Source organism: Hippopotamus amphibius, chromosome 6 (genome assembly GCF_030028045.1).
Source record: "Hippopotamus amphibius kiboko isolate mHipAmp2 chromosome 6, mHipAmp2.hap2, whole genome shotgun sequence".
NCBI lineage: Eukaryota > Metazoa > Chordata > Mammalia > Artiodactyla > Hippopotamidae > Hippopotamus > Hippopotamus amphibius.
This window is the reverse complement of record NC_080191.1, coordinates 16,900,371-16,926,758: the sequence shown is the minus strand read 5'-3', so window position 1 is coordinate 16,926,758 and position 26,388 is coordinate 16,900,371. Positions and strand designations below refer to the sequence as shown.

Here is a 26,388-nt window from a genome sequence, read left to right as displayed (position 1 = left end):
AATGAACTAAAGAGCTTTATTGACATCACAGTACATTCAAGAATAATTTTAAGAACATTACAGCTGAAAGAGAATGGCATATTTATAGTCTTATTATGCACTATTTTTTGAAAAAAATGTAATACAAAGAAATCCTATTAAGTAACTTGGAGCAGCATTTGGAAAAAGTACACCTATTTACAGATTAAAAAAAAAAAATTCTGATTTCACCTACACAGCCACAATGTGCCTCTATAATGAGACAAGCCCTTAAAACTCATGGAATTTTTTAAACATCATGGCATTCTTGCCACATCATTCCTCAGCGTTTACGACGGGGAGGGGTTGTTGATCTGAAAAAAAGAAAGGGAAAAGAAACAATTTAAAAATAAAAATGTATTTTATACTAAAGAATCTGCAATTTTCAAATAAATAATATTATATAGGATTTCTAAAATTACTTAAGACTATGATCATTTATCAAGTACCAAACTGAGTTTATTAAAGAGAGAGAGAGAAAGGACACTTTCAACTTTGAATAAATTCAGTCAAACTTTTTTTTTTTAAAAAAATCAGACAAAATACTTTAAAAAGTATACTACCTTGATCGGGACTTAGACTTGTGTTTGCGGCTTGCCTTCTTACCAGACCTTTGAGATTTCTCCATGGATCGCGATCGACTATGTTTAGGTTTCTTAGCCTTCTTTTCTTTGCTACTTCCTGGAGATTCAGAACTGCTCCTTCCACTAGAATCAGAGCCTGAATGTTTTTTACTATCTTTGGTAGTACTTTTCTTACTATCCTGTCTAGAATCATGTCTTATGATTTTAACAGATATAGAAGCACTCCGAGAGAATGTTCTTTCACTTTCTCGTTTCCTTTTTAACCTATCATCCTGACTACTGAACTTAAAATCTTTTTCTTCTCTTTTTTGTTTCTCTTTTCTTTTATCCTGTTCACGTTCCCTTTCTTTGTCTTTCTTTTTCCTATCTTTATCTATACTTCGGCTCCTCTCTTTTTTTCTCTCTTGTTCTTTAGCCTCACCTTTATGCTTATGACTGCTCCCACTAAGATTTCCACGCTGATCATCAATTTTACGCCTATCTCGACTCCTACTGCGACTGGACCGATTGGTTCGCCTATCCCTTGAGCGACTTCTACTTCTGCGTCTCTCTCGGGAAGGACTTCGATTTCTTCGTCTTTCTCTTTCAATGCTACTTCTATTAGATCTCCTCCTATCTCTCATCTTTACTCTAGCCCTATTGCTCTCTATTTTAATTCTGCGAGAGTAACTTCTACTCCTACTGCGCCTAGCTTTAATTGTTGGAGATCTACTCCTACTGTGTCTCTTTTTTCTTTTAGGAGAAGAAGATCGGGAAGAAGTGCGACTACTACCTGAGCTAGAACTGTATGAAGAGCTAGAGACAGTACTACTAGTACTACTACTTCTGCTATTGCTACTGGAACTACCACTACTAGAACTTCCTGATCTACTCCTTCCTTGTTTCTCTTTTTCTTTATGCTCTTTTTTTGGTTCTAAAACTGACGTAGTTTCATTTGGAGTTCTTTTCTTTTCATTAACCACATCACCGTCTGCTTCTCTGGCTTCTAATAGTGATAAACTATTTTGCTCTTTATGGATAAATTCATTCATCTCTTTTGTAACCCTTTCCGTTTGTTGCTTTTCTTCTGAAACAGAAAAAGACAAAAATCATAAGAAAGGCAAACATACAACGAAAAAACTCCCATACTGCCAAATTTCAAGCTACCAGACTATAAAAATAGAGCAGCATTGTTCAACAGAAATAGAATGTGATAAGCAATTCAAGATTTTTAGTAGCTACATTTAAGAAGTAAAAAGAAACAGGTAAAATTAATTTTCATATTTTATTAACCCAAATATAAAAATATCATTTCAACATGTAATCAGTTAAAAAGAATATTGAGATATTGGTTTTTGTTTGTTTTAATGTAAAGTCTTTGAAATATTGTGTATTTTATAGCTACAACACATCTCAATTCGGGCTGCCTCCACCTGAGAGGCTCAACAGCTACATGCAGTTAGCTCTCTTCCTGGACAGTACAGCAACAGAGTACCACAGTGTAGAGGTACAGTACAGCAAGTAAGAAAAGATTTCCCTTTTGTACAATATGGCAACTTGAAGGTAAATAAGTAATTTATAGGAAATTTTTAGCTGTTAACTCAATAATTACTTCTCAAATTATCCAAATAAGATTTTTCAAAAAAGAAATTCTAAATAAATATTCTTTCATTATTCCCAGTATCATTACATAAACTAAGAACTGTAGGCACATACAGCATTTTACATAAAAAATTTCTAAAAAAGTCCTATTATCCTTTAATATACTAGCTACAGATTACTTTTCAACAGTTTACAATATATTTCCCCTTTCCAAAGTCTTTTCATTTTAAGAACTTTAATAAGAAATAGAAAGACACTAAATAACTTAACTTATATTCAATGGAATTAATGTCTCCCAAAACAAAAAAAAACAGTTTTACTTTTATAAACTATATACTTTGAATACTATAATTAATTTTGACTTTAAGTTTGATTAAAATTGCAAAGGAGCCAAAAACCTTAGTTTCAGTTACATCACATATTATTTATAATCTAGCCTTGATTCTATCTTTTGATATTTTTAGGTTGTTAAAAAATAAAAAGAAATATGAACAGAACTGTATAAACATTAAGTGAGTCTAAAAGATATACCTTCCATCTGTTTATCATGTAACAGCTGCTGTTCTTTTTCTTTTCTCCAAAAAGCTTCCTGTTTTTGCCGGATTCGGTGACGTAATTCCTCATCATCAGTGTCAGATGACTCAGAACCTCGGTCGCTCCTCTCATCTTCACTGTCTCCTGATCCATAACCACCCAGTCCACCTGTGTGCATAAAGCCCAGTCCATCATATGTAAAAATTATTCTATGCACTAAAAACTTTTTAAGGTCCGAGAAGAAACCTCATTTCTTTTTCATTGCCTTTTCTTGAAAGAATATGCTTATTCGGGGTGGGGAGGAGTATAAATTACAATGCTTAAGGAGAACACAGAATCCTCAAGAAAACTGATACTTAGTATCTTATTCTTTCAAGAATATTTCATATATTTCTCACTCTAAGGGAATCTTGAAAATGACTGTCTTACTGTCCATGCTAACCAATGAAACTCATTTAATAGGGCAGTAACAAAGCCTTACTAAAGCATAATCAATTCAAACTACCTTACACAAATTTATGATGATCCTGAAAATATTTCTAAAGTTAACTCTTTCACTGTTCAAAGCTTAGAAATCCAAGGGATGCTAAATATTTTTTTCCTAACAAAATTAGAATACTGTAATTCTCAGTGGTACAGAAATGGTACGGTGCTAAAACTGCTCCCCACCCTGAAGTGATCTATACAGTAACCATAACAAAATCACATGGGCATTTGTTTTTACCCATTTCTGTTGACCCCTACAAATATTAATTTGAAATGAAGATGTGGAAGAGGCAAATTCAAGCTTTTATATACTTGATAATATATCATGCAAATGGCAAATTATGAACACATCACTACTACCATGCTATAAGATAAACCCTTTCCTCTCCATTAAAACTTGACTTGCTGCAACAGAATCTAAATAAAGGTCCTTAAACACATTAGTGGATAGGTTCTTCCCTAAGGCATGTATGCAATAATTTTGAAAGTGAGTTTAAATGCTATCATGGCTAAATTATGAACTATTATAACTTGCACTAATAAACTATGAATTAGTCACCACATTTATAATAATCCCACAGTGAATGCTTTAGTAGGGGAAAAAAAAAAGTAAACCTTTTAGAGACTATAACCTTAAGACCTAAATTTTATAAACTGAGTAGGACTAGTACAGTTTCAAAACAGAACACGTAGAGAGACAAAGTAAGTGTGATTTTCCCTTTAAGGCCCTCTCACAAATAAGGAGAATACTTACCGAGTCCAGTGAGGGAAGCCAGTGCACTGGACTGTGCCAGCTGTTTTGCAGGAGCTTTGTATCACATCAACAACAGGAACAACATGTTAACACAAATAGCCACGATTTCATAGTCATGAGAGTCTATGGTATTGTTAAATCTACTACTATTGCTGCTTTTTGGGGAGAAAAGAAACATTAAAAACATAACATTCATTTTAAACCAGTAGCATGTCTGGCCTTGAAATTATAATTCTGATGTGAGCTGAATTGGTTGATAATGAGGAAAAGTGTTGACCAGTACACTGGTATTTTTATTTTTGAGGTATGGCCCATAATTTAAATTTTTCTTTCAATATATTTTTAAGTGTTACTAAAATTATGGTGGGGGGAGACATTACTTGCTTCTGTAAAAATTATAAGCGGTAAACTGTGAAAATTCCGAAGGTTTATTGTTCATTAGTGAAACTAATTTTATTAGAAACCATACACCAATACCATGGTATCTATATTAAAAAAAAAAAAACAGGTGAAATTGAACATCAAGAATTTTCCACAATACAATTTATAGAACAACAGCAAAATTGCTAATTTGTGCTCAGGTAGGCTGGATAAAACAAAAATATCTGTATAGTTTTAATATGGTGTCTACAAATCTAACCTTTCCCAAAGGGTTAAAACATGCAAGAGAATATTCAAAATCTGCTAGTAATTCAACAAGGACAACAAAAAAAGTCCAAAGTAGCCACCAAAACCAAAAGACCCCCAGAAAAAGAAAATCAGGAACACCCACAATATACCTTTCGTTGCTTTCCGGTGTGCATCTTTGGCTACGTAATAAATTTCTTCATCTGTGACATCCAGTAGAATTTCAGTCAGAAGCATTTTTGTCAGCAACATCTAAGGAAGGATATTTTACATGTTTTTTCTAATTTAATTATTATAGTTACTAATACAGTTTGACATTTTCAAAAAAAATTAAAAGGCAAAGCCATTTTAAAAAACATTTTTAGAGGGCTTCCTAGGTGGCGCAGTGGTTAAGAATCCGCCTGCCAATGCAGGGAACATGGGTTCGATCCCCGCTCCAAGAAGATCCCACATGCCGAGGAGCAACTAAGCCCGTGCGCCACAACTGTTGAGCCTGAGCTTTAGAGCCCGTGAGCCACAACTGTTGAGCCCAGGTGCTGCAACTACTGAAGCCCAGGCGTCTAGAGCCAGTGCTCCACAACAAGAGAAGCCACGGCAATGAGAAGCCTGCGCACCACAACGAAGAGTAGCCCCCGCTCACCACAACTAAAAGAAAGCTCGTGCACAGCAACAAAGACCCAACGCAGCCAATAAAATAAATAAATTAAAAAAAGAAAAAAAAAAAACATTTTTAGAGATCAGATCAGCTATTCGAAGGAATAGAGTATCTTGAAAATTATTGTAAATCATCACAACTTTAAAAAATTTAAAAATCATATGGATTAAAAAAATATATATGAATTTATCTGTATAGTACAGACACTGAATTCTAATTCCAGAGACAAAACTTTTTTTTTTAAAGTCCCTATTAATAAAAGTTTCCATATGTGTTTTAAGTTGAGAGGAATATCCCTTCATTTAATAATATTATTAGTAAGCAGCACAATACTATTTTCTTTTGTCACTTAGGAACTTACATTAATTCTCAGCTCAAAGTAAAATTTGAGGGGGAAAAAATAAGGAAAATAGGGAAAAGGCAGTTATTCCATCCTGTGAAATGAAGCCCCTTTTTCTTGATTACTATAATATGGCGTAAAATAGACTTGAAATAAGAGCTGGATTCTAGCACTGGTTTGGCTACCAACAGCTGTTTCAAATGTGGACCTCTCTGGGATCCAGATTACTCATCTACTAAAATAAGAGTACACCGAATCAGCATTATCTAAAGACATTCCAGAAGATGTGGCATATATATATATACAATGGAATATTACTCAGCTATAAAAAGGAATGAGATGGAGCTATATGTCATGAGGTGGATAGACCTACAGTCTGTCATACAGAGTGAAGTATGTCAGAAAGAGAAAGACAAATATTGTATGCTAACTCATATAAGGAATCTAAAAATGGTACTGATGAACTCAGTGACAAGACAAGAATAAGGACACAGATGCAGAGAATGGGCTGGAGAACTCGAGGTTTGGGGGGGCAGGGGGTGAAGGGGAAGCTGAGGTGAAGTGAGAGAGTAGCGTAGACATATATATACTACCAACTCTAATATAGATAGCCAGTGGGAAGTTGCTGTATAACAATGGGAGTTCAACTCGAGGATGGATGATGCCTTAGAGGACTGGGACGGGGAGGGTGGGGGGGAGTCGAGGGGGGGAGGGAATACAGGGATATGTGTATAAATACAGATGATTGACTTTGGTGTACCTCAAAAATTGGTACAAGAGTGTAATGCAATTATATTCCAATAAAAAAATAAAGACATTCCAAAGATCACTGGTCTTTCAATATGAGAAATGCAGCATATTATATTCCCAATCTCAGAAATTGATAATACATGTTATAGATGTTGAAAGCTTTGAGAAGTCTTGCAATGAAGAAATACATTTAACTGTGTTCAACTCAGTGCTTCCTAAATTTATTTTCCTATGCAATCTTTTAATCTTTTTCACTATTCAAAAAACACACTTTAGAAAAATAATAAATGTTCTCTTGGGTCTCATATACTAAAAGACTAATTATACCACCAGTATTAGAAATTGTGCTTAGTAACTTCTTTATAAGCTGTGACTTCATGTTGTAAGTGTTACTTCGATTTTGCAGACATTTTTTGCCTAGCAAATATACATTTTATAACTGTTTCAAGTTTAAGATAGCCAAATAAGAATTTTTAAAATTACAGACAAGATAAATCCTGTAATATAATGTTGCACGTCAATTATACCTCAATAAAAAAATTTTTTTTAAGTTTGTACATGGTAAAGGTAAGAAATTTAATATTTTACCATTTGATACTCTTTCTCCTCTTCAGTCATCTCTGGTTCACTTTGATCTTCCTGAGGAACTGGAGATGGACTTCTGGTGACTTTTCCACTGCTTGCGGCCTCAACATTTTCAGTGTCTTCATCTTCCTCATCACTATCCTAAAAAAAGTAATAGCACTTTTGGGTAGCCAAATTCATGCTTATAACATAAAATAATTATCTTACATATTCTATTTTAAAACCCCAAATCAGTCTATGAAACAGATATATAAAAATGAAATTTCTCTCTAAATTATATTTTTGTGCTATAGATTTCATGTGGTAATTTAAAGTGTTACCTGAGAGGAAATATAGGATTACAAGATGGCTTATAAGAATCAATTTCATTTATTTTTCAATTTCTTTCCTAAGTTTTACCTTATTTTATAAATAACTAGGAGCACATCATGCCCAGAGACTGATTTAATTAATATCCATTATATATGATGGTCCTGACATGAGTGGCATGTACAATTTTGGATAAACAGACCACAATCATATTATTCAGTGTAACTTTTACAACTGTAAATGTAAGCTATTTACCTAAAATCATGTGACCTAAAAAGAAAAATCTAAAGTCAGTTTCCAGATCTCAGCTGGCTAGTGAAATTTTGCTACGTAATGGACAGATAAGAAATGAGGTCTATTTCAAATAGAGGAAATACCAGCGGTTTGTCTCTCTGTATGGTTTTAGGTTTTCAGTATCTACACAGCATACCTTAAAAGGGGGACTCCTCTTTAGGCAAAGAAGTATTCCATAGACACTCTTAACAATCCTACTAAGTAAAAGATAAAGTGATTACCTAAATACTACTATGGAAAGATTATTTGAACCAGGGGAAGAATACACATAACACAAGTCCAAAGGCATCTAGGAGGAGAGGGAGGATAATCTCCAAACAGTCTTTTTGACACTCAAAAAAAAAAAAAAAAAAAAAAAAAAAAAAAATCAGACCTGAAAATCCACTATTTCATGTAAAGATTGAAAAAAAACTTTTTTTCCTTTTTTAAAGGTAAACTTAGCCTGTTGTTCCTTACCTGTATAACACCCAGAACAAAATCACATCTTTGGCACAGCTCTTTTGTTAAAAAATAAAAGTAATTTACAGCATTCACGGAATTTAAACAAGGCCAATGTCTGCTTAAGTCTAGTCACTTTGCTGTCCTTGAGACTTATTTCTGAAGCAGAAAATGGCCTTGGGAGGAAGAACCATTTCCTGAATTGCATACTGGCCAGTGTTATGGCTGTCATACCAGCTAGGAACATATTGCTGCTAAATAAAAAAATTCCTAAGCCACTCATGCCATCTAACTGATGGAGATTTAAACAGTTAAAACTTTATTTACAGTGTCTATGTCAAAAACTATGAAAGTTACTACATCCTTTGGTGTAAGCAGTTTTTTTTAATAGTCCATCACTAGGGCGTTAGCTGTACTACAACAAAAGAACACAAGTTTGTTCGTAAAGGTAAAACCTATTATCTACCACCCCACTGAATAATTTCTCTCTGGAATGAAATGTTTTATAAATTTGCTATCCCCTTTCTCCTTACGACCCTCAATAACACACATATAAAAACAATCTCCAATATACTTACTAAAAGTAACCTCAAGGACATTACTCTAATACTTTTTTATAGGCTAAAGTAATATCTATTTCAACAAACTTTGTAAATCAACTATACTTTAATATTAAAAAAGTTTCAGGTGTACAGCAAGTGATTCAGTATACACACATATATATATTTTTCAGATTCTTTCCCACTACAGGTTATTACAAGATATTGAACACAGTTTGCTGTGCTATACAATAGGTCCTTGTTGCTTATTTTATTTAGAGTAGTGCGTATCTGTTAATCCCTAATTCCCAATTTATCCCTCTCCCCACCTTTCCCTTTTGGTAATCATAAGTTTGTTTTCTATGTCTGTGAGTCTATTCTGTTTTATAAATAAGTTCATATCAATTTTTTTAGATTCCACATATAAATGATATCATATGACATTTGTAAATTGTAAATGTAAATTGGTGCAGCCACTATGGAAAACAGTATGCAGGTTCCTTAAAAAACTAAAAATAGACTTACCATATGATACAGCAATCCCACTCATGGGCATATATTCAGAAAAGACAAAAACTAATTCAAAAAGACACATGCACCCTAATGTTCACAGCAGCACTATCCACAGTAGCCAAGACATTTAAGCAACCTAAATATTCATCGACAGACAAATGAATAAAGAAGATGTGGGGTGGGTGTGTGTGCGTGTGTGTGTGTGTGTGTGTACAATGCAATATTACTTAACCATAAAAATGAATGAAATAATGCCATTTACAGTAACACGATGGACCTAGAGATTATCATACCAAGTGAAGTAAGTCAAACACAGAAAGTCAATACACTTTTCACCCAGATGTCACAAGGAGTTTTGTGTCAGGAGAGTCTTACTTACAAATTTACTTCTCTGAGGTAAACGAGGGCCATCTCCTCCTTCGGCATCTTCTGTGGCCTTCTTTTCTTTTTTGGACAATTGTGAACGCTGTTGTTCCATTCTTTCTTTCTCCAACTTCTTCTGCTTTTCACGTTCCATTTTTTCAAGACCTTCTCGAATCCAAGCTGGAAGAGTCCTGCGTTTCACTGCATCTGTTTCACATGGGACAAAATATTCATAAGTTAATTAGGTAAAAACCCTAAATGCATCAGTTCCTTATCTTAAATTTCTAGAATCTTTGTAACTTAAAAAGCACTACTATTACTCCATCTCTTTTTAAGTAAGGGAACTGAAGCTCAAAGAGATTAAGTATGTGCTCAAGGTTACAAAGACAGTTTAAGTGTCACGTGGGCTAATTCATAGCCAAGTGTTACACTAGGCTGCTTCCTAAAATATGAAAACAGAACAAAATTAAACAAAACCACAGGTCTTCACATTAAGAATTCCTTTGAACTAATATTATTCCTTAAGTTAAAAAAGAAGATGAATCTTCCTAAAATGTCTACTTTGTGATTAAAAAAAAAAAAAAAAAAAAGACTTAAAATGTCCATTAAGTGCTGGATTTGGGTTTTCAGAAAAAAGGAACATAAATATGTAACTCGTCACTAGCAATAAATTAGTTCTATTATGTTACTTCAAATTACAAATTCTCTGCCAAATACTACGGAAAGTGAAATAATCAAAGAAATTAATCTGAGAGCAGTATATCAGATGAAGTGAGAGTGGAAAGAGTCCATAGAGAGAAAACAAATAGGAGGTTTTAAAAGGGAGAACTGATCATTACTGGCATAATGTATCTATCAACATCGAAAACATATCAACATGCTATGGTCATGATAAATTTAAATTTCATCACAAAACTTGGAGTTTAAGGTAAAGATTTATTTTAAAGAAAATTATTCAAAACTTTAAATATTTTAGATAGTATCTTTTTTGTAATTTTAAGATTTATGACTACAAAGTGATAGGATTTTAAAGAATCAATTTGTAACATATCAGAGTATTAGAACAATTTAAGAAAACAAAAACATCCTTTTTTACGTGATCAAGAAATCATGCCAATTGTGGTTCACTAAACTTAAATAGCTACCAATTTGTGGTGGCTCCTGCTTCACCGGAAGTGCAATAGGTGAGCGCTGTCGATCCCTGAATGATGATGGCCTTTCTCTTCGATTCTGGGGAGGTGCCGGAGGTCCTGGAGGTCCTGGTTGCCAATAAGGAGGATGAAATCCACCTTGCGGTGGACCAAAAGCAGCCCCATGCTGAAAGAGTATTGCAGTTTATTTTTCTTCACATTAATACAACATACTCTCTGGGACACACGTGTGTTATGAACTGGGACAGTAGAAATCCATGTGTGCAGCAAATCCAAGAATTCCATGGTTCTAACATCCACCGATATTTCTGTAGCCCCAAGAACCTAGGCTTACTTTTCTTAAGAAAGATAAAGATTTTCTGCCTATGTAAAAGCAAAGTGCCATATAAAATCCAGCTAATAATACACTACATTCAAGAAGTATAGAAAAGGATATATATATGAGCTTTTTCTGAGTCCATTTATAAACTAATCCTTTCACTACCAAGAAATCAAAAAAATGTCAATTTCTCCGTAACTAGAAAATTACAGGAAAAAAATAATCAACTCCAACTTCCTACTTATAAATTTGCTATTTCTGTAATCTTGCAAGAAACATCTATTTTAAGCAAACAGAAAAGCTACTGAATCATTACATTAATTTTTTTTCTTTTTTTCTTTTTTTTGCAATTTTGCCATTTTCAGAGGCTCTTCTAAGCCAGATACCAACAGAGCTCTTTGTCTTATTAGCATGGGGATAAGTAGAAGCTCCCCACTACTACATTTTTTCCAAAACAAAAACTGTCATATCTGTATACCAAATATTTGTATACAAAAAAGTATCTGAATATGTGTGAATAAGAAGATTATTGTCTCACGGTGAATACTGTTTACATTTATGCCCATTATCCATACAATCAGTGAAATAACATACGGATTTTTTCCAAAATTTTAAATGATAGCCCAGTTTAAAGGTAACAATTGCAACCAATTATTTCAAAATGACACTTAGCACTATAATTTAAGGGTGGACCATAGCAGAGTGATTAGAGAAAATAAAGTCCCACATAATGACACTATTTCCCATAGAGTTCTATGTCCCTAGGAATGAATTAGATGCTACAAAGGAAATTATGTACAATTCCATTAACATGTCATGTCAGAATGGAAAAAAGAAATGACAACACTATAAAAAGTCTTAACTCTACACAGCAGAAGGAACTGCATTTAGGAAGATGATCTATGTTCTTCATGTATTTTATTCATGTCTTAACATAATTTATTTTTGATAAATAATGTATTCAACTACTGTGCATTTTCTAAACTTTATTTAATATTTAAAGGTACCATCTTGAAATTATAAATTAGAAAACAAAACGTCATATAGCTATTGCACTTACACATTTTTCATTTTATCCAAATGTTTCCCTAACAACCCTTTATGCCATTTTCCTAAGCAAATCAAAAACCAGCAAATAAAAATCTAATGATTTTAATACTCAAAAATTGGTAACTTTTTTGAGACATAATATGTGCTTATCTGTACAAGACTGAAAAGTGAAACACATATCTTAGGTACTCTTGATGAGACACTTCCAAAGAATGGATTACGTGCACATCTACAATATTAAAGCAACAAAATATCTTTCACCTGATAGTCAAACTGGTTCACTGGCCCCACTGCAAAATTATCGGGTGGTCCACCAAAGTTGTGATTGTTCTGGTTAAATATATGCCTGTTGTCAGGGGCAAATTCCCCACTGTCCTGACTGTTGCTGTCTTCGGAAGGAGGAACAATGTCCATTGGGCCTGGTGTTGGTGGCATCCATGGCTGATCTGGAGGGGGGTGTGGGGGTTGCTGATGCATTCCCCATTCTATTTAGGATTTAGGCATAAAAACATTCAACAGGGGGTTATAACAAAATCAACACAAACTTTTATGATCTCAAGAAAGCTAGATTTTTCAGTAAAGAAACAGATTAAAAATTTATGACTTCTTGGTCAAACTCCTTTTGTATATCTTAAAAATAAGCAATGAATTAATCTAATAAATACTTCAAATGAGCTAACTTCCACTCTAATTCATATCCTAAATAAACGGAAACCAAATGCCCAAAATTATTTTTAATGAACATAAAATCCAAAACAAATTTCTGTTGAAGTTTTCTATTTCTGTTCAGTAATAATACCATAAAAATAATAACTTGAGATTTTTATATAATATCTTTCTTCCATGAACACATTTATCCTCACAACATCCCTGTGAGGTAGGGAGAATCAGGTACTATTTTTTGCCAATTTCAGGAAGGGAAACTGAGGCACACAGGGGTTAAATCACTTGCCTGGGACATAAAGCCAGCAGAGTAAAGTTGGGGAAGTGGGAATGCCAGGGTGAATCACTGATGAACTTAGGAACCAAAACATTTTCAAATGTGGGACAATTTGGCACAGACTCAAAAAAACTAGAAATGAACTACCTCCCAGTATTAAAGATTAGAATATTCGTTATTCTTTTAAAAGTGATATTAGAGGATTACTTCCTGAGGTTTCCATTCTTACATTGAGAAACAATAATGAGTACTAATAAGGAAAAAGAGCTATGACTTCACCATTAGCATACTCAAATGTAAGACTCATCTATAAATAATTCGAAGTGACTTAGAAATAATTAATAACACAAGTCATAAAAAACTGAACTAGCATCAAAGAACCTAATCATACTATGAAGTAAAAAAAGCAAACAACAAAAAAATAAACAGACAAAAACTTATGGAAGATCTTCACTATCAGGTAAAAAGGGAAGAAAAGATGGGTGGATGGTAGGGGCAGAGTATATTTGACAGACTAATTTGTCACACAGTGACACAATTTTTCTTTAATTAGAGACTAGACATGTTTTGCTCTGCCAGTGCTGCTGCTGAAAAGGCCAGAGGTTGCAACAGAGAGACATAGAATGCTCTCTTCCCTAGATGCCAAGTGAGGTTTCCAGTGTTCCCAGCCCCTGTCAGCCTAGGAATGAAGAACCAAGAAAAGAATCAAACTGAGTGCCACAATGCTAGCAGAATGAGTATAGAATAATTTTAGCCACAAAATTTCAAGGTCATCTATTTGCAACTGCCTAGTCTTTAAGAAGCATTAATTTCAAGAAGTCATAAAACTAAACAAATTAAACAATTTAATTTTAATCCTCATTTTATTTTAAAAATAGTCCTAAAATTTGGAAAACATAAACAACAAACCTGGTTGCCACATTCTGTTAAAGTTTGAGTCCCCTTGGAAATTCCCATGATTGTTTGGACCAGACTCCATTGTAGACATATCTTGTCCATTTGGCATCATTCCTGGTGGTTGTTCTACCATGCTTTGCTGTCCTGAAGCTTCTCTTTGGGCAATCCAAGCTTGAGCCAATGCAGCCCAGTCAATCTGGCCTAACATAATTTAACATAGCAGAATTTGGCATTCAGAATGTAAGAGCTAAAAGAACACTGCCTCTATGTAAAACAAGCATCTCAGTTATTCCTTACTAGAGACTTTAAATATTACAAAATGTTATAGCTGAAAAAAAAGGCTTAAAAATAACCCATATTCAGGCTACAAAATAATATAAATTACTTAAGATATTCAGAAAAAGACTCCACAAAAACACTCTTAACCAACTTCTAATATTAACTCATAAAAAAATTTATTCCCTGCACCTCAGTTTACGGAATTTTTTAAATCTCTTACTCCTTTTTTAAACCACTGTAGAAACCAATGATTAAACTCACTCTTTCTCAAACAGGTCCCATCCAGGTCTACAATGGAACCTATATACATTAGTTGAATAGGAACAGACAGCTATTCCTGTTCCTTCTCATCACCCTTCTTTAGCATCTTTAACTCCCTTCTCTAGTCAAAATATATCTGCTTAACAACTTCTTAAGCATTCTTTATTCAAAATTCATTGTTTCTGTTATCTTAAAGTTCCCCCTTTCATCAAATACCTATAGTTAACACTTTAAGATCTAATAGTATTGATAAAGTAAACCAAGTAAATTAAGATAGTTTTTCACATATCAGTTTAGCAAACATTAAATATATTCTCATACACGTTGATGAAATGAAGTTAAATTTGACAATGTATACCTAAACCTTTTAAATGTACAACTGTGATATATCAAACCTAGTTCTTAGATTTTTTTTTCCTAAGAAAATAATTGGACAATAATGGTATGTATGCAAAATTATGGGAATGCCTTAAAAAAGTAAAAAGTCACAGACAATCAATCATCTAAAAGTGGATTTATTACAGTACAGTCCTATAACAGAATGCTATGCAGCTATTAAAAAAAGAAATAGGATAAGATTAACCCAGTAAAGGCGGGGCAGTGGAAGGCATCATATCAATTAAAATTATCTATGAATTAACCACTGTTAGAGCTAAGTAATAAACGGGGGCTCCCTATACTCTTTTCTACATCTGTATATGCTTGAAATATTCCATATTAAAGAGAAAGTTTAAAATGATATAGCATACCACCAGTTGACTATGATCTACATAGAATTTTAAGATTCAGAATTAATAGCAGAAGTATGATTAACTTAATACATTTAAGAAAGACTTTCCTCTTTCTTTAGGAAACAAGAACTAAATCAGTTTTAAAAATATAAAATCTACATAAAGCTTTCTGCCCTTTGAGGAAATCTTCCAAAGAGAAGTCTGTTGCCTAATACGTATGCTAGGTAAGATTATTTATAAGAAAAAATTAAAATCTGACCATAAAATGATCCAATAAACCAATCCCAATTCTACCTCCCTTAATCCCAGTGTCTACCTCCCACTCATCTCTATATACCCCCCTCCCCCCCTCCCAAATTCAATTTGTTTTCTCACTTGGATCCTGCTGGTGCTGGAATGACTGCATCCATTGTTGTTGGTTCAAGGGCCACTGCTGCCAAGGCTGTCCTCCTTGATCCCACATCCTGATTTTTAAAATATATCTGATTTTCTGCCTTCGACAAAATAAACATAGTTTAAAAATGAGTGTTCTTTAATGTTAAAGCTCACACATCAGAAATTATTATATGATGTTACATTTATGTGATCAGAGCTCTAAAATTCTGCTTAAAAGCTGGCAACTGGAATTTTTTGGCTGGCAAACAAGAGTAGAAAATTTCAAATTAATGCTGGTGTCAAGAGTTTGGGGGTAAGCACAGTCTTAATCAATTTAGATCAATAGGGGGAAAAATCTAATTTTTCCCCAATATAAATCTCTGGAAATGTATTTATTTAGAAGATTAAAAGAAAAAAGGTGATTTAGTCTCCCCCAAACCAAGACTCACTGAAGAGGGTAACCAAATAGCTCTAGGTAATGAAGGAAAACTCTTCCTTATAAATTATAGTTAATGAATGCAGAAAGTAGAAAAGATTTAGAAAATTGTCATGTTGTCAAACCTAATAAAAACAGCTGATTCAGGCAATCTTAGAAGAAAAGCTGACGGGAAATCAAAAATTCAAAGGTTGCCGAAATATCACCCCTACTGATTATTAAATGTTTCCTCAAAAGACAGAATATTATGTTCCCAGAATCACTCCGAATATTTTCACCAAAAATATTTTACCTGAATCTAACTGAGCTTTTGGCTCACTTTCAGTGTAAAGGAATTATAGGGGACAAAGGTACTGGCCAAACAGTATCAAAAGAAACAACCAGACAAATCTAGAAAGTGAGACAGCCCACAAGACCGGTTTCTTTTCTTTTCTGTTTTTTGTGACCACATATCGCAGCTTGTGGGATCTCATTTCTCCGACCAGGGACTGAACCCAGCCATGGCAGTGAAAGCCTGGAATCCTAACTACTAGGCAACCAGGGAACTCCCCAAGACCAGGTATCTTAACATATAATGAATGTGGAAAAGTATGGGCTGAAAAACATATGTTAATACCTATTAAATCTAAGTGATGGGTATGGGGGCAGGGGGGTGCATCACACTAGTTCACTTATCTGGAAACTAATTTGAAAATTTTTATAATAAAAAGTTTTAAATGCCTATCAGTCATTTTATCTTTTAGTTCTTTTATCTACCAGTTCTCCACCCAACACTGATTGATATACAACCCTACTCAAGAACCAGTGACACACATAGGTAGGAGAATATGTTTCTTCATTTTTGTATCCCAGGGCTTAGCATATAGCAGGCATTAAATAAATGTTTACTAAATGAATCCTTTCAGACTGACCCTTTCCTCTATTCAAAAAACAATACAAAACTATGTTTTAGTATTTATTGCAGGATCACAAAAAGTAGGAAAGCCAGATATTAAGGAAGTAATAGACACCAACTTAAACACGACAACTGGCTATTACAATCCAGGCTCTTAAGAGCTTGCAATCACAGTCTTCGTGGCATTATCAGAATGCTACACAGTTCTATCAATGGCAGATCCCGACCTCTCAACTGAAGAACACTGTGAATTAGGGAAGATGCATTCCTTTGTTATACCTTGTTTATTTATGAGTCAAGTGCACTTGTCTTCTAGTTGTATTAATATATTCTATTATAATGCATTATTAGACTATGGCAAAACAGGCACTAAATAGTACCACACTATACATACAATGGAATATTACTCAGCTGTAAAAAGCAATGAAACTGGGACATTTGTAGAGACATGGATGGACCTAGGGACTGTCATACCGAGTGAAGTGAGTCAGAAAGAGAAAAACAAATATTGTATATTAACACATATATGTGGACTATAGAAAAATGGTACAAATCAACCGGTTTGCAAGGCAGAAACAGAGACACAGATGCAGAGAACAAACATATGGACACCAAGTGGGGAAAGCGGGGGGTGGGGGGGTGGGGGGGTGGGGAGACTGGGATACCAAACTGTACACTCTAAATATATGCAGTTTATTGTAAAAAAAAAAAAAAAAAAAAAATAGTACCACACTTGAGACCAACAACTGTATTGGGTATCAATTCCAAGCTAAATATACTTCTTTTTCTAATCTCTTCAGATTGTCTTTCTTCTGTTTCCCCCTCCTCTTTTCCAACTATGCCTTTAAAGCCCTTTAAAAACTAACGACTCATTAGCACTCTTGAAAACTTTGATTAACAACTTTAATTAAAAGGTAACAAATAAAGAGGAACACCCAGAAGAAATACCAACAGCTATTTTGACTGACCTCAGAGGTTCACCTTCTGTTTAAAATTTAGGTTGATTCAGAACTACAGCTTGGAAGCATAGCAGCAAGATTACTTATGCCCTGAAAAAAAAAAAAAAGTGTATGTTTGCACTTAAATTATGAAGAGCTAATTAGAATTAATACAAATAAATTCTAGAGATGGAACATGAAAGTGTGATCATCTCCAAATTAATCTGGAACTTTTTCTTCCATTAATTTTACAATGAGAAAAGATTTACCATTATAAAGTTAAGGGAAACAGGTACATCAGAAATGAGAAAGCAAAGCTTTTAAAACATTTTTCTTCCAAAAATATCTTTTCTATTTACTTGAACAACTCATTAACAATACAAAACAATATCAAGCAATTCAGGAATTGTCATATATGTTGAGGAAAGAAAGAACAACAAACATTTTTAAAGATTTCATCCACCTGATATGAATTTAAATGTTACAAATAAGGTAATAAATTCAGATTTTTCTATGGAATTCTAAGTTTAAAAATTACATCAGAAAGGTGAGAACAATTTGTCCCTCAAACAGTTTCAATGGTTTCATTTTCTTCCCATTAGATTAATACCTTTTTTTTTTAAGATTTTTTTTGATGTGGACCATTTTTAAATTTTTATTGAATTTGTTACAATATTGTTTCTGTTGTTTTTACGTTTTGGTTTTTTGGCAGGCAAGGCATGTGGGATCTTAGCTCCCCGACCAGGGATCAAACCCACACTCCATGCACTGGAAGGTGAAGCCTTAACCACTGGACCGCCAGGGTAGTCCCCAGATTAATATCTTTTTAAAGCTGATAGAGAGATAAATGTATTCATCTTTTTACCTTCCAAAGGTATTGGACAGCTTTCAAGCTGTCCTAAAGCAAGTGACCCGGCAGTCACTAAACAACAAATGAATAAATGAATCGTCTATAGGTTCTTCTTTCCTTCTGTTTACTTTTAAAGGTTAATGATAAGAAAGCTGTTGACCTATATACATGAGAACAAAAAGCTGGTGTAAGCAGAGCTTGCTATGTTTTCCAAAGCTCTAATGGCACAATGCATAGATTTTTCTGTCGTAGGTTGTAAACTCATAAAATGTAGGCATTATAACTAGCTCTATACAGTGCCTACTGGAGCTGCAAATAGATGTGCACATAATAAAACCATTTTAATGATGAAAATGATATATATTGACTCCCTATCATCATTTCCAACACACAGATTTACTTTTCTAGAAATCACTCTAAAGTTTCTTTTACTTATTCATGTTTAATGGTTGTCACAGTCACCTTATTCAATTCCCTTTTTAAGTTTTCTGATTACCACTTGTCACCTAGACTTCAGAACACAAGCTCTGGTTCATGATGCCTACCTATACCACTCACTAGCTGTGTGAATATGGGCAAATTAACTACTCTCCAATCCTTGGTTTTCTCATGTGTAAAATGGTGTACATAATAAATGTCTACCTCATAAGGTTATTGTGAGGATTAAATGGGAAACATAAAAACTTGGCACAGAAAGCTTCAATAAGTAGTGGTTAATATCACCACCAAGACTTTCTCAGTATTGTTTTTGAGAGCACACAAGTTTACAACTTGGGGCGGGGAGGGGTGATCAAGCCAATCCATTTCTACTCAATTCCAGTTTTTTCTCTTATAGCAATCTAAAACTTATCCAGATTTTATTTTATCTTTGGAAAAAAATCTTCCTGTCCCTACCTCCCACAGTATCATTAGGTTGAAGCTTTTATTAAAACAAAACTTCCAAGTTTTCCTATGCACAGAGGTTTTACTTGCATATTTAAGAATGATTTGTATTACTTGTAGCCATTTTTCTGTTTGTTAAAATCAACCACTTCTATTGTTACTATGCTTTCCAAAGCTCCCCCCACCAAAGTTTTTATATAAGCTATTATTCAACTACAATGTTTGATACACTTAGACTGAGAAAAATATGGAAAGAATGTGAAATTGTGAGAAGCAGAGCAGAATAAAAATGCAGCAAAGAAGGTGACAGGAAAAGTCAAGAAAGTAAGAAGTTAGGAGCTATTTAACAAAATGCTGCAATTAAATCTGCAGTTGAGAAACTTTACCTGGCTACAGAGGGTGAGTGTTGAACAAGAGTGTAGGTAAAACACCAAATGTTCAGTCTTTTTTGGAAGACAAGTTAGCACTAGAATACTTTATCAAAATTGTAAGTGATCATCCCTCTGATTCAGTCATTCCACTTCAAGGACTTAAAACCATGGATGAGTATACTCACCATGTAACTCAAAAATGTGTAGCATGCCTATGACAGTGAACATCTGCTTTTAGTGACATTCAAAGGGCAACAGGTGAGATAAGAGTGAACCATACAGTGTATTCCTATTCCGCTATTAAAATGAATAAGGTAGATTTTTTTATATGCTGACATATACTGATGTACAACTTGTATTATGAATTGTATAGTGAAAAAAATTACATAATATAGGATAAAAAATGATGCCACTAGATTTCTTTTTTCAAAAAAAGAATGCAATTTAGTATAGAAAATTCCTGTTACCAAAAAAACTCCTAAAAATGGTAAGCTCTGGAGAGAGAAAACAGAGATCAGTTAATTTTCATTTTTTATTTTCTTTCTATATTCCTTACTCATGAGTGCGTATTTTTAAAAAATAAATCTACTATACATTTTTAAAGATACAAAGAATCAGGAAGCTGATCATGAAAATCTTCATGTGTTTTGACTCAAACGAGAATCTTATGGAGGGCAGAGGAAATGTCTTATAGTTATCTGAATTCTCCAAAGTGCTTTGCCTATATTAAGTGGTAAAATATTTTACTCATTCACTGAAATTTATTATCAAGTACATATATTAATATTCAACAATGAAGATGACATTCTTCCTTTAGCCTTAATGTTAAAGATCCTTCAGCTCAATTTCTAAAGTTTAGAGAAATGTGATCATTGATGAGCCAGCTGCAAGACTTTCCCTTTACAGGGTTAAATTAATTGCTATTTCCTTGGAAACAACTGGGATTTGGGAAGAACAGAAAGATCAACAACCATGGTTTGCATCAACCATGCACATTATCACACACAGCTATAAAAACCTAGTTTATAAATATGACCAGTGCTATGGATTGATTTGTGTCCCCCTAGAAGATATGCTGAAGTCCTACCTCCACTCCCATTAACTGTGAACGTGACCTTATTTGGAAACAGGGTCTTGGTGAACGTATTTGAGTTAAGATGAGATCATACTGGATTAAATGACCATACTGGTCACACTGGGTCCTAATCCAGTATGACTGGTATCTTTAGAAGAAGAAACATGGACACACACAGGGAGAATCCCACATGACTACAGAAGCAGAGACTGGAGTAAAGTGTCTACAGCCAAGGAAAGCCAAAGATTGATGGGAACCAACAGAAACTAGAAAGAGGCAAGGAAGGATCCTTCTGTAGTGCAGAGAGTCAGAAGACAGAAGAAAAGGAGAGAGGGAGAGAGAGGAGGAAGGGGAGAGAGAGCGGGGAGGAGGGAGAGCACACACACGTGAGCTGAGGGTGGGCAGGCAGGCTCTTGAGCACACATACGTGACCCTACCAAAATCTTAATTTCAGTCATATTTGTAGCCTGGAGAACTGTGAAAGAACAAATTTCTGTTGTTCTAAGGCCAGTTTGTGGTAATTTGGTACAGTATCCCTAAGAAACTAATACAACCAGAAATGATCACCATTTATCTTACCTATTTCTTAGATGATTCTACATTAGAGCATTCATTGCTCTGAGGTTCTTAAAACCACTTGTTTAAATGACAATCATTAATATTTGCAAAAATCATCTAATAGACTGTGTGAAAGATAAATGAGAATGAAACTGTAGTGCTTGCTTTAAAGCCCTTAAGCATCAGTTGCAAAATCAAAGAAATACAATAAGATACTCATCCTCTGGTGCATATAATGAAATGTTTCTCATATCAAACACAAATTTAGAAATTACAAAATGCAACAATCCTCTTCTCCCCTGCCACTTCAGTCCTATACTCCAGATAATGGATCTCAAAGTCAAAAAGAATTCATTTGGATCAACTCAGATTAGGTGGAAATGGCACTAACAAAGATAATCTTTAATCGTCTGAAATGTAGTAACATTTTTTTGATACTTGATGTGACATGCATTTTAGTATATTCTGAAATACTTTGTAGTTTGCAGCTCAAGAGAGGATCAAAAAATATTGGAGAATTGAATACTTTGGTTATAGATACCACACACACAAAAAAGTGATAACTGAAAAATAAATTTGGAAGAAAAATAAATGTAGGTATCCTAAAGGAAAGTGTTCTTGTCCAGTAGCAACAAGAACACTTATCTTGGTTCTAATACCATTCTCCAACAAAGAAAACGGATCAGGGATCATTAGAGAGAGAGCTGATTCTTAAAACTTGGGCAAGAAATATACGAAATGAGCCTGGAGCATCTTCTAGTGCCAGTAAGTAAGAAGATGCTCAAAAGGGGTGGGGGGAAGATGGGGGCATGTCAAAGGTACATAGCAGACAACTGAAAGAGCTACCAATTTCCAAAGCTGGAACAATTTGGGCAACAAAATAAAGTAGTACTGGATTATAATTCAAATTTTGACATAAATATCTACTGAATCCTTACTGACATAAATAAATGATTAAAATAATTGGAGGGAAGAGACAACTCTTCCGTGCAGAGAAATTCTAAGTAAGTTATGTAGATACTCCACCCTAAAGGAGGGAGAGCTTAATCCTCCACTCCTTAGGTGCAGACAGTGCAAAGGGACTTCTTTCTCAAAGAGTGAAATATGGAAAGGAGGGAGTGGACAGGGGAGAGAAACTTTACAGTGGAGAAATTTGACAAACATTACCTCAAGTAGGTGATCAAGGTCAACATCAACATTATAAGTCATACGAGCCTCCTAGATAGCTTCCTCCACAAGAGGGCAGACAGCAGTATCAGCAGTATTTTGTCTTGTGGAACTGAAAACCACAGCCACAGAAAGAGAGAGAAAATGAAAAGGCAAAAGATTTTGTACCAGATGAAGGGACAGGATAAAACCCCACAAAAACAACTCCATGAAAAGGAGATAGGCACCCTTCCAGAAAAAGAATTCAGAATAATGATGGTGAAGATGATCCAGAACTTTGAAAAAAGACTGGATGCAAAGATCGAAAAGTCTACCAAAGACCTAGAAGAATTAAAGAGCAAACAAACAGAGATATGCAACACAATAACTGAGATGAACAATACACTAGAAGGAACCAATAGCAGATTAACTGAGGCAGAAGGGCAAATAAGTGACCTGGAAGACAGAATGGTGATAATCACTGATGCAGAAAAGAATAAAGAAAAAAGGATGAAAAGAACTGAAGACAGCCTAAGAGACCTCTGGGACAATGTTAAACGCACCAACATTCGCATTATAGGGGTCCCAGGAGAAGAGAGAAAGAACCCGAGAAAATATTGGAAGAGATTATAGTTGAAAACTTCCCTAACATGGGAAAGGAAATAGCTACCCAAGTCCAGGAAGCACAGAGAGTCCCAGGCAGGATAAACCCAAGGAGAAACATGACAAGACATATAGTAGTCAAATTGACAAAACTTAAAGACAGAGAAAAGTTATTAAAAGCAACAAGGGAAAAACGACAAATAACATACAAGGAAACTCCCATAAGGTTAACATCTGATTTCTCAACAGAAACCCTACAAGCCAGAAAGGAGTGGCATGATATATTTCAAGTGATGAAAGGGAAGAACCTACAACCAAGAATACTCTACCCAGCAAGGATCTCATTCAGATTCAATGGAAAAATCAAAAGCTTTACAGACAAGCAACAGCTAAGAGAATTCAGCACCACCAAACCAGCCCTACAAGAAATGCTAAAGGAACTTCTCTAAGCGGGAAACATAAGAGAAGAAAAGGACCTACAAAAACAAAAACAAAAACAAAACAATTAAGAAAATGGTAATAGGAACATACGTATCGACAAATACCTTGAATGTAAATGGACTAAATGCACCAACCAAAAGACACAGACTGGCTGAATGGATACAAAAACAAGACCCATATATATGCTGTCTACAAGAGACCCACTTCAGACCTAGGGACACATACAGACAAAGTGAGGGGATGGAAAAACATATTCCATGCAAATGAAAATCAAAAGAAAGCTGGAGTAGCAATACTCACATCAGATAAAATACTTAAAAAAATGTTACAAGAGACAAGAAAGGACATTACATAAAGATCAAGGGACCAATCCAAGAAGAGGAGATAACAATTATAAATATATATGCACCCAATATAGGAGCACCTCAATACATAAGGCAAATGCTAACAACTATGAAAGAGGAAATGCAAGGCAGAAATAGAGACACAGATGTAGAGAACAAACATATGGGCACCAAGTGGGGAAAGCGGGGAGGGTTGGCGGGGAATGAATTGGGAGATTGGGATACCAAATTGTACACTCTAAATATATGCTGTTTATTGTCCGTTAACTGTATCTCAATAAAAGTTCTAAAAAAAAAAAAATTATAAGTCATGTTCATAGTACGTAACCTTGATAGAATGTGATGAAAAAAGGCACTTTACCTTTGTGATCTTCCTCCTCAAAACCCCTAATACCAGTCTTATCATGAGAAAAACATCAGACAAGTTCCAATAACAAGTTGCCCTACAATATACCTGGCCTACCTCTAAAAACTGTCAAGGTCACCATATTACTTTGCTAGGGCTGCCATAACAAAGTACCACAGACTGGGTAGCTCAAACAACAGAAATTTATTTCCTCATAGCTCTGGAGGCTAAGTCCAAGATCAAAATGTCATCAGGGTGGGTTTAATTCTGGGGCCTCTCTTCTTGGCTTGTAGGTGGCTCTCTCCTACCTTTGTGTTTACGTGGTCTTCCCTCTGTGCACTGCTCTTTTTACAAGGCCACCATTATAACAGGCAGGGCCTACCCTAACAACCTCATTTTACTTCTTTAAGACCCTACCTCCAAATAGTCATATTTTGAGGCACTGAAGTTAGGTCTTCACTATATGAATTTTCAGCCTGTAACAGCCATAGAAAACAAGGAAACCTGAAAAACTGTCACAACCGAAGAAGACTAAGGACACATGACAATTAAATGTTATATGGTATTCTAAACAGGATCTTGGGCTAGAAAAAGGACATTAGGTTTAAACTTAGGAAATGTGGATAAACTATGGACTTCAGATAACAATAATGTCATTATTGGTCCATTCAATGTAACAAATGTACCATGCTAATATATGTTAATAATAGGAGAAGCTTTGGGGGAGAGGAGTCTAGGGGGGTAATTTATATGGTAACTCTGTACTACCTGCTCAATTTTTCCGTAAATCAAAAAAAAGTTCTAACAAAATAAAGTCTATTAACCAAAAAAATTTTTAACATAGAGTCTCAAGAACATCTTAGAGCTGAGTTACTGTTACTTTACCTATAGCCCACAACATCTTACAAAACAGTTAATCTTCAGTGTTCCTGGTTTTTGTTGCATTTGCCTTGCTGCACTCAAATCAGAAATCCCAACTTTGTTTTGCGGTTCTATGCATTAATCAACAATCAAAACTGGTCGAGTACTCAGACGTTCAGATGATGATAATATCCACCACAGGATAATAAAACTGAAATCCTGGATGCTACCTCTTTACTGAAGCTTAACAAATAGTGTCTGTGACTTTAAAAACACAAGGATAATACAAACTAAGGAACAGAACCGCAGCTAAAAGGACATAGTTGCCCTCGGCTGCGCCTGCGTAGTCGGAGCTGCACGGCAGAGAAGGTCCTGGTCCGGGCCCCCGCCTCCCCTGCCCCCCTGCACCCCCTCCCCATAAGGGGGTTCCCACTGCGCAGGCGCAGTGCTTAACGGCCGGTGAGGAGGGCAACAATCACTCCCTTCTCACCCGAGAGGGAACTCTCGCAGTTAGAGGGAGAGGTCGTGAGTACTCTTTAATAAGAACATTTCCTTCTCGCCGGGCGCACCGCCGTGATTCACCGAGTCAGGCGGACGCCACCGCTTTAAGAGAAATGAGGTTCCAGCAGTCGCGCCAAGCAGCGTACGCAGCCTACGTGTTTATGCTACTTCGCCACAGAAACCAAGAAGGTTGTAATGGCCCGGCACGTCCCCATGCCTAATTATTCTCCACCACTTACTCACTCTGGTTCCGGAACACCGTTGTCGCCACCGTTCCTGTAATACCGCTCCAACCTTTTCGATGCTTCTACTTCTTCACGAACAAGACAAGATGGCGCCCGATTAATCTCACCCGGAAGTGAATAATAATAACATCCGTTTGTCATCTGAAGCCATACTGTCCCCCATCCAGGTCTTTGAACACGTGACTGTACCCGGTTAACATGTTTCGACGCCATTTTTGTTATGGGCAAAACCACCTCGACATGTAGTCAACACGATGCAAATGGACGTTACTGTACGTTACCTTTTAATGTTGCCAGCGTCATGCCCGACCCATTTTTATCTTTACAGTGGGCCGAATGCCAAGAGTTTAAGTGATCTGTACAGAGCGCGCTCAAAATTTTTACTTTAGCAACGTGATCCTCCTTCTAGGGGACGTACGTTGGCTTCGAAAAGGAGGCTGAGTTCGCGGCACTACTTTCGGACTACGGAGGGGCCCCGGGGTCAAAGGAACCAACTCTGGCCGGTTGCTCGGTGCGCCCTGAA

The 26,388-nt window shown here is 35.2% G+C and overlaps 1 protein-coding gene across 8 annotated transcripts; it reads right to left on the bottom strand.

Moving 5' to 3' along the window:
* Positions 1-26,388, bottom strand: PNISR (PNN interacting serine and arginine rich protein). 8 transcript variants are annotated; one of them, XM_057738583.1, is made up of 13 exons: positions 25,864-25,989; positions 17,673-17,753; positions 15,374-15,492; positions 13,740-13,928; positions 12,152-12,375; positions 10,516-10,687; positions 9,387-9,577; positions 6,918-7,055; positions 4,737-4,836; positions 3,958-4,011; positions 2,715-2,885; positions 582-1,668; positions 1-332 (listed from the first exon to the last, which is right to left on the bottom strand). In XM_057738583.1, exons 3-13 carry the CDS (start codon positions 15,459-15,461, stop codon positions 302-304), a joined length of 2,445 nt encoding a protein of 814 aa, XP_057594566.1. In that variant the 5' UTR covers positions 15,462-15,492; positions 17,673-17,753; positions 25,864-25,989; the 3' UTR covers positions 1-301. The 8 variants fall into 8 exon arrangements, with proteins under 8 accessions (XP_057594566.1, XP_057594568.1, XP_057594567.1 ...); XM_057738585.1 differs by having other exon boundaries at positions 15,374-15,488; XM_057738584.1 differs by having other exon boundaries at positions 25,860-25,951.

Coding starts and splice junctions, on each gene's coding strand:
- PNISR (XM_057738583.1), bottom strand. CDS start 15,461: ATGTGGGATCAAGGAGGACAGCCTTGGCAGCAGTGGCCCTTGAACCAA. Junction 13,929..15,373: donor CCAGCACCAGCAGGATCCAA/GTGAGAAAACAA, acceptor AAATTATGTTAG/GCCAGATTGACTGGGCTGCA. Junction 4,012..4,736: donor ACACCGGAAAGCAACGAAAG/GTATATTGTGGG, acceptor TGTGATACAAAG/CTCCTGCAAAACAGCTGGCA.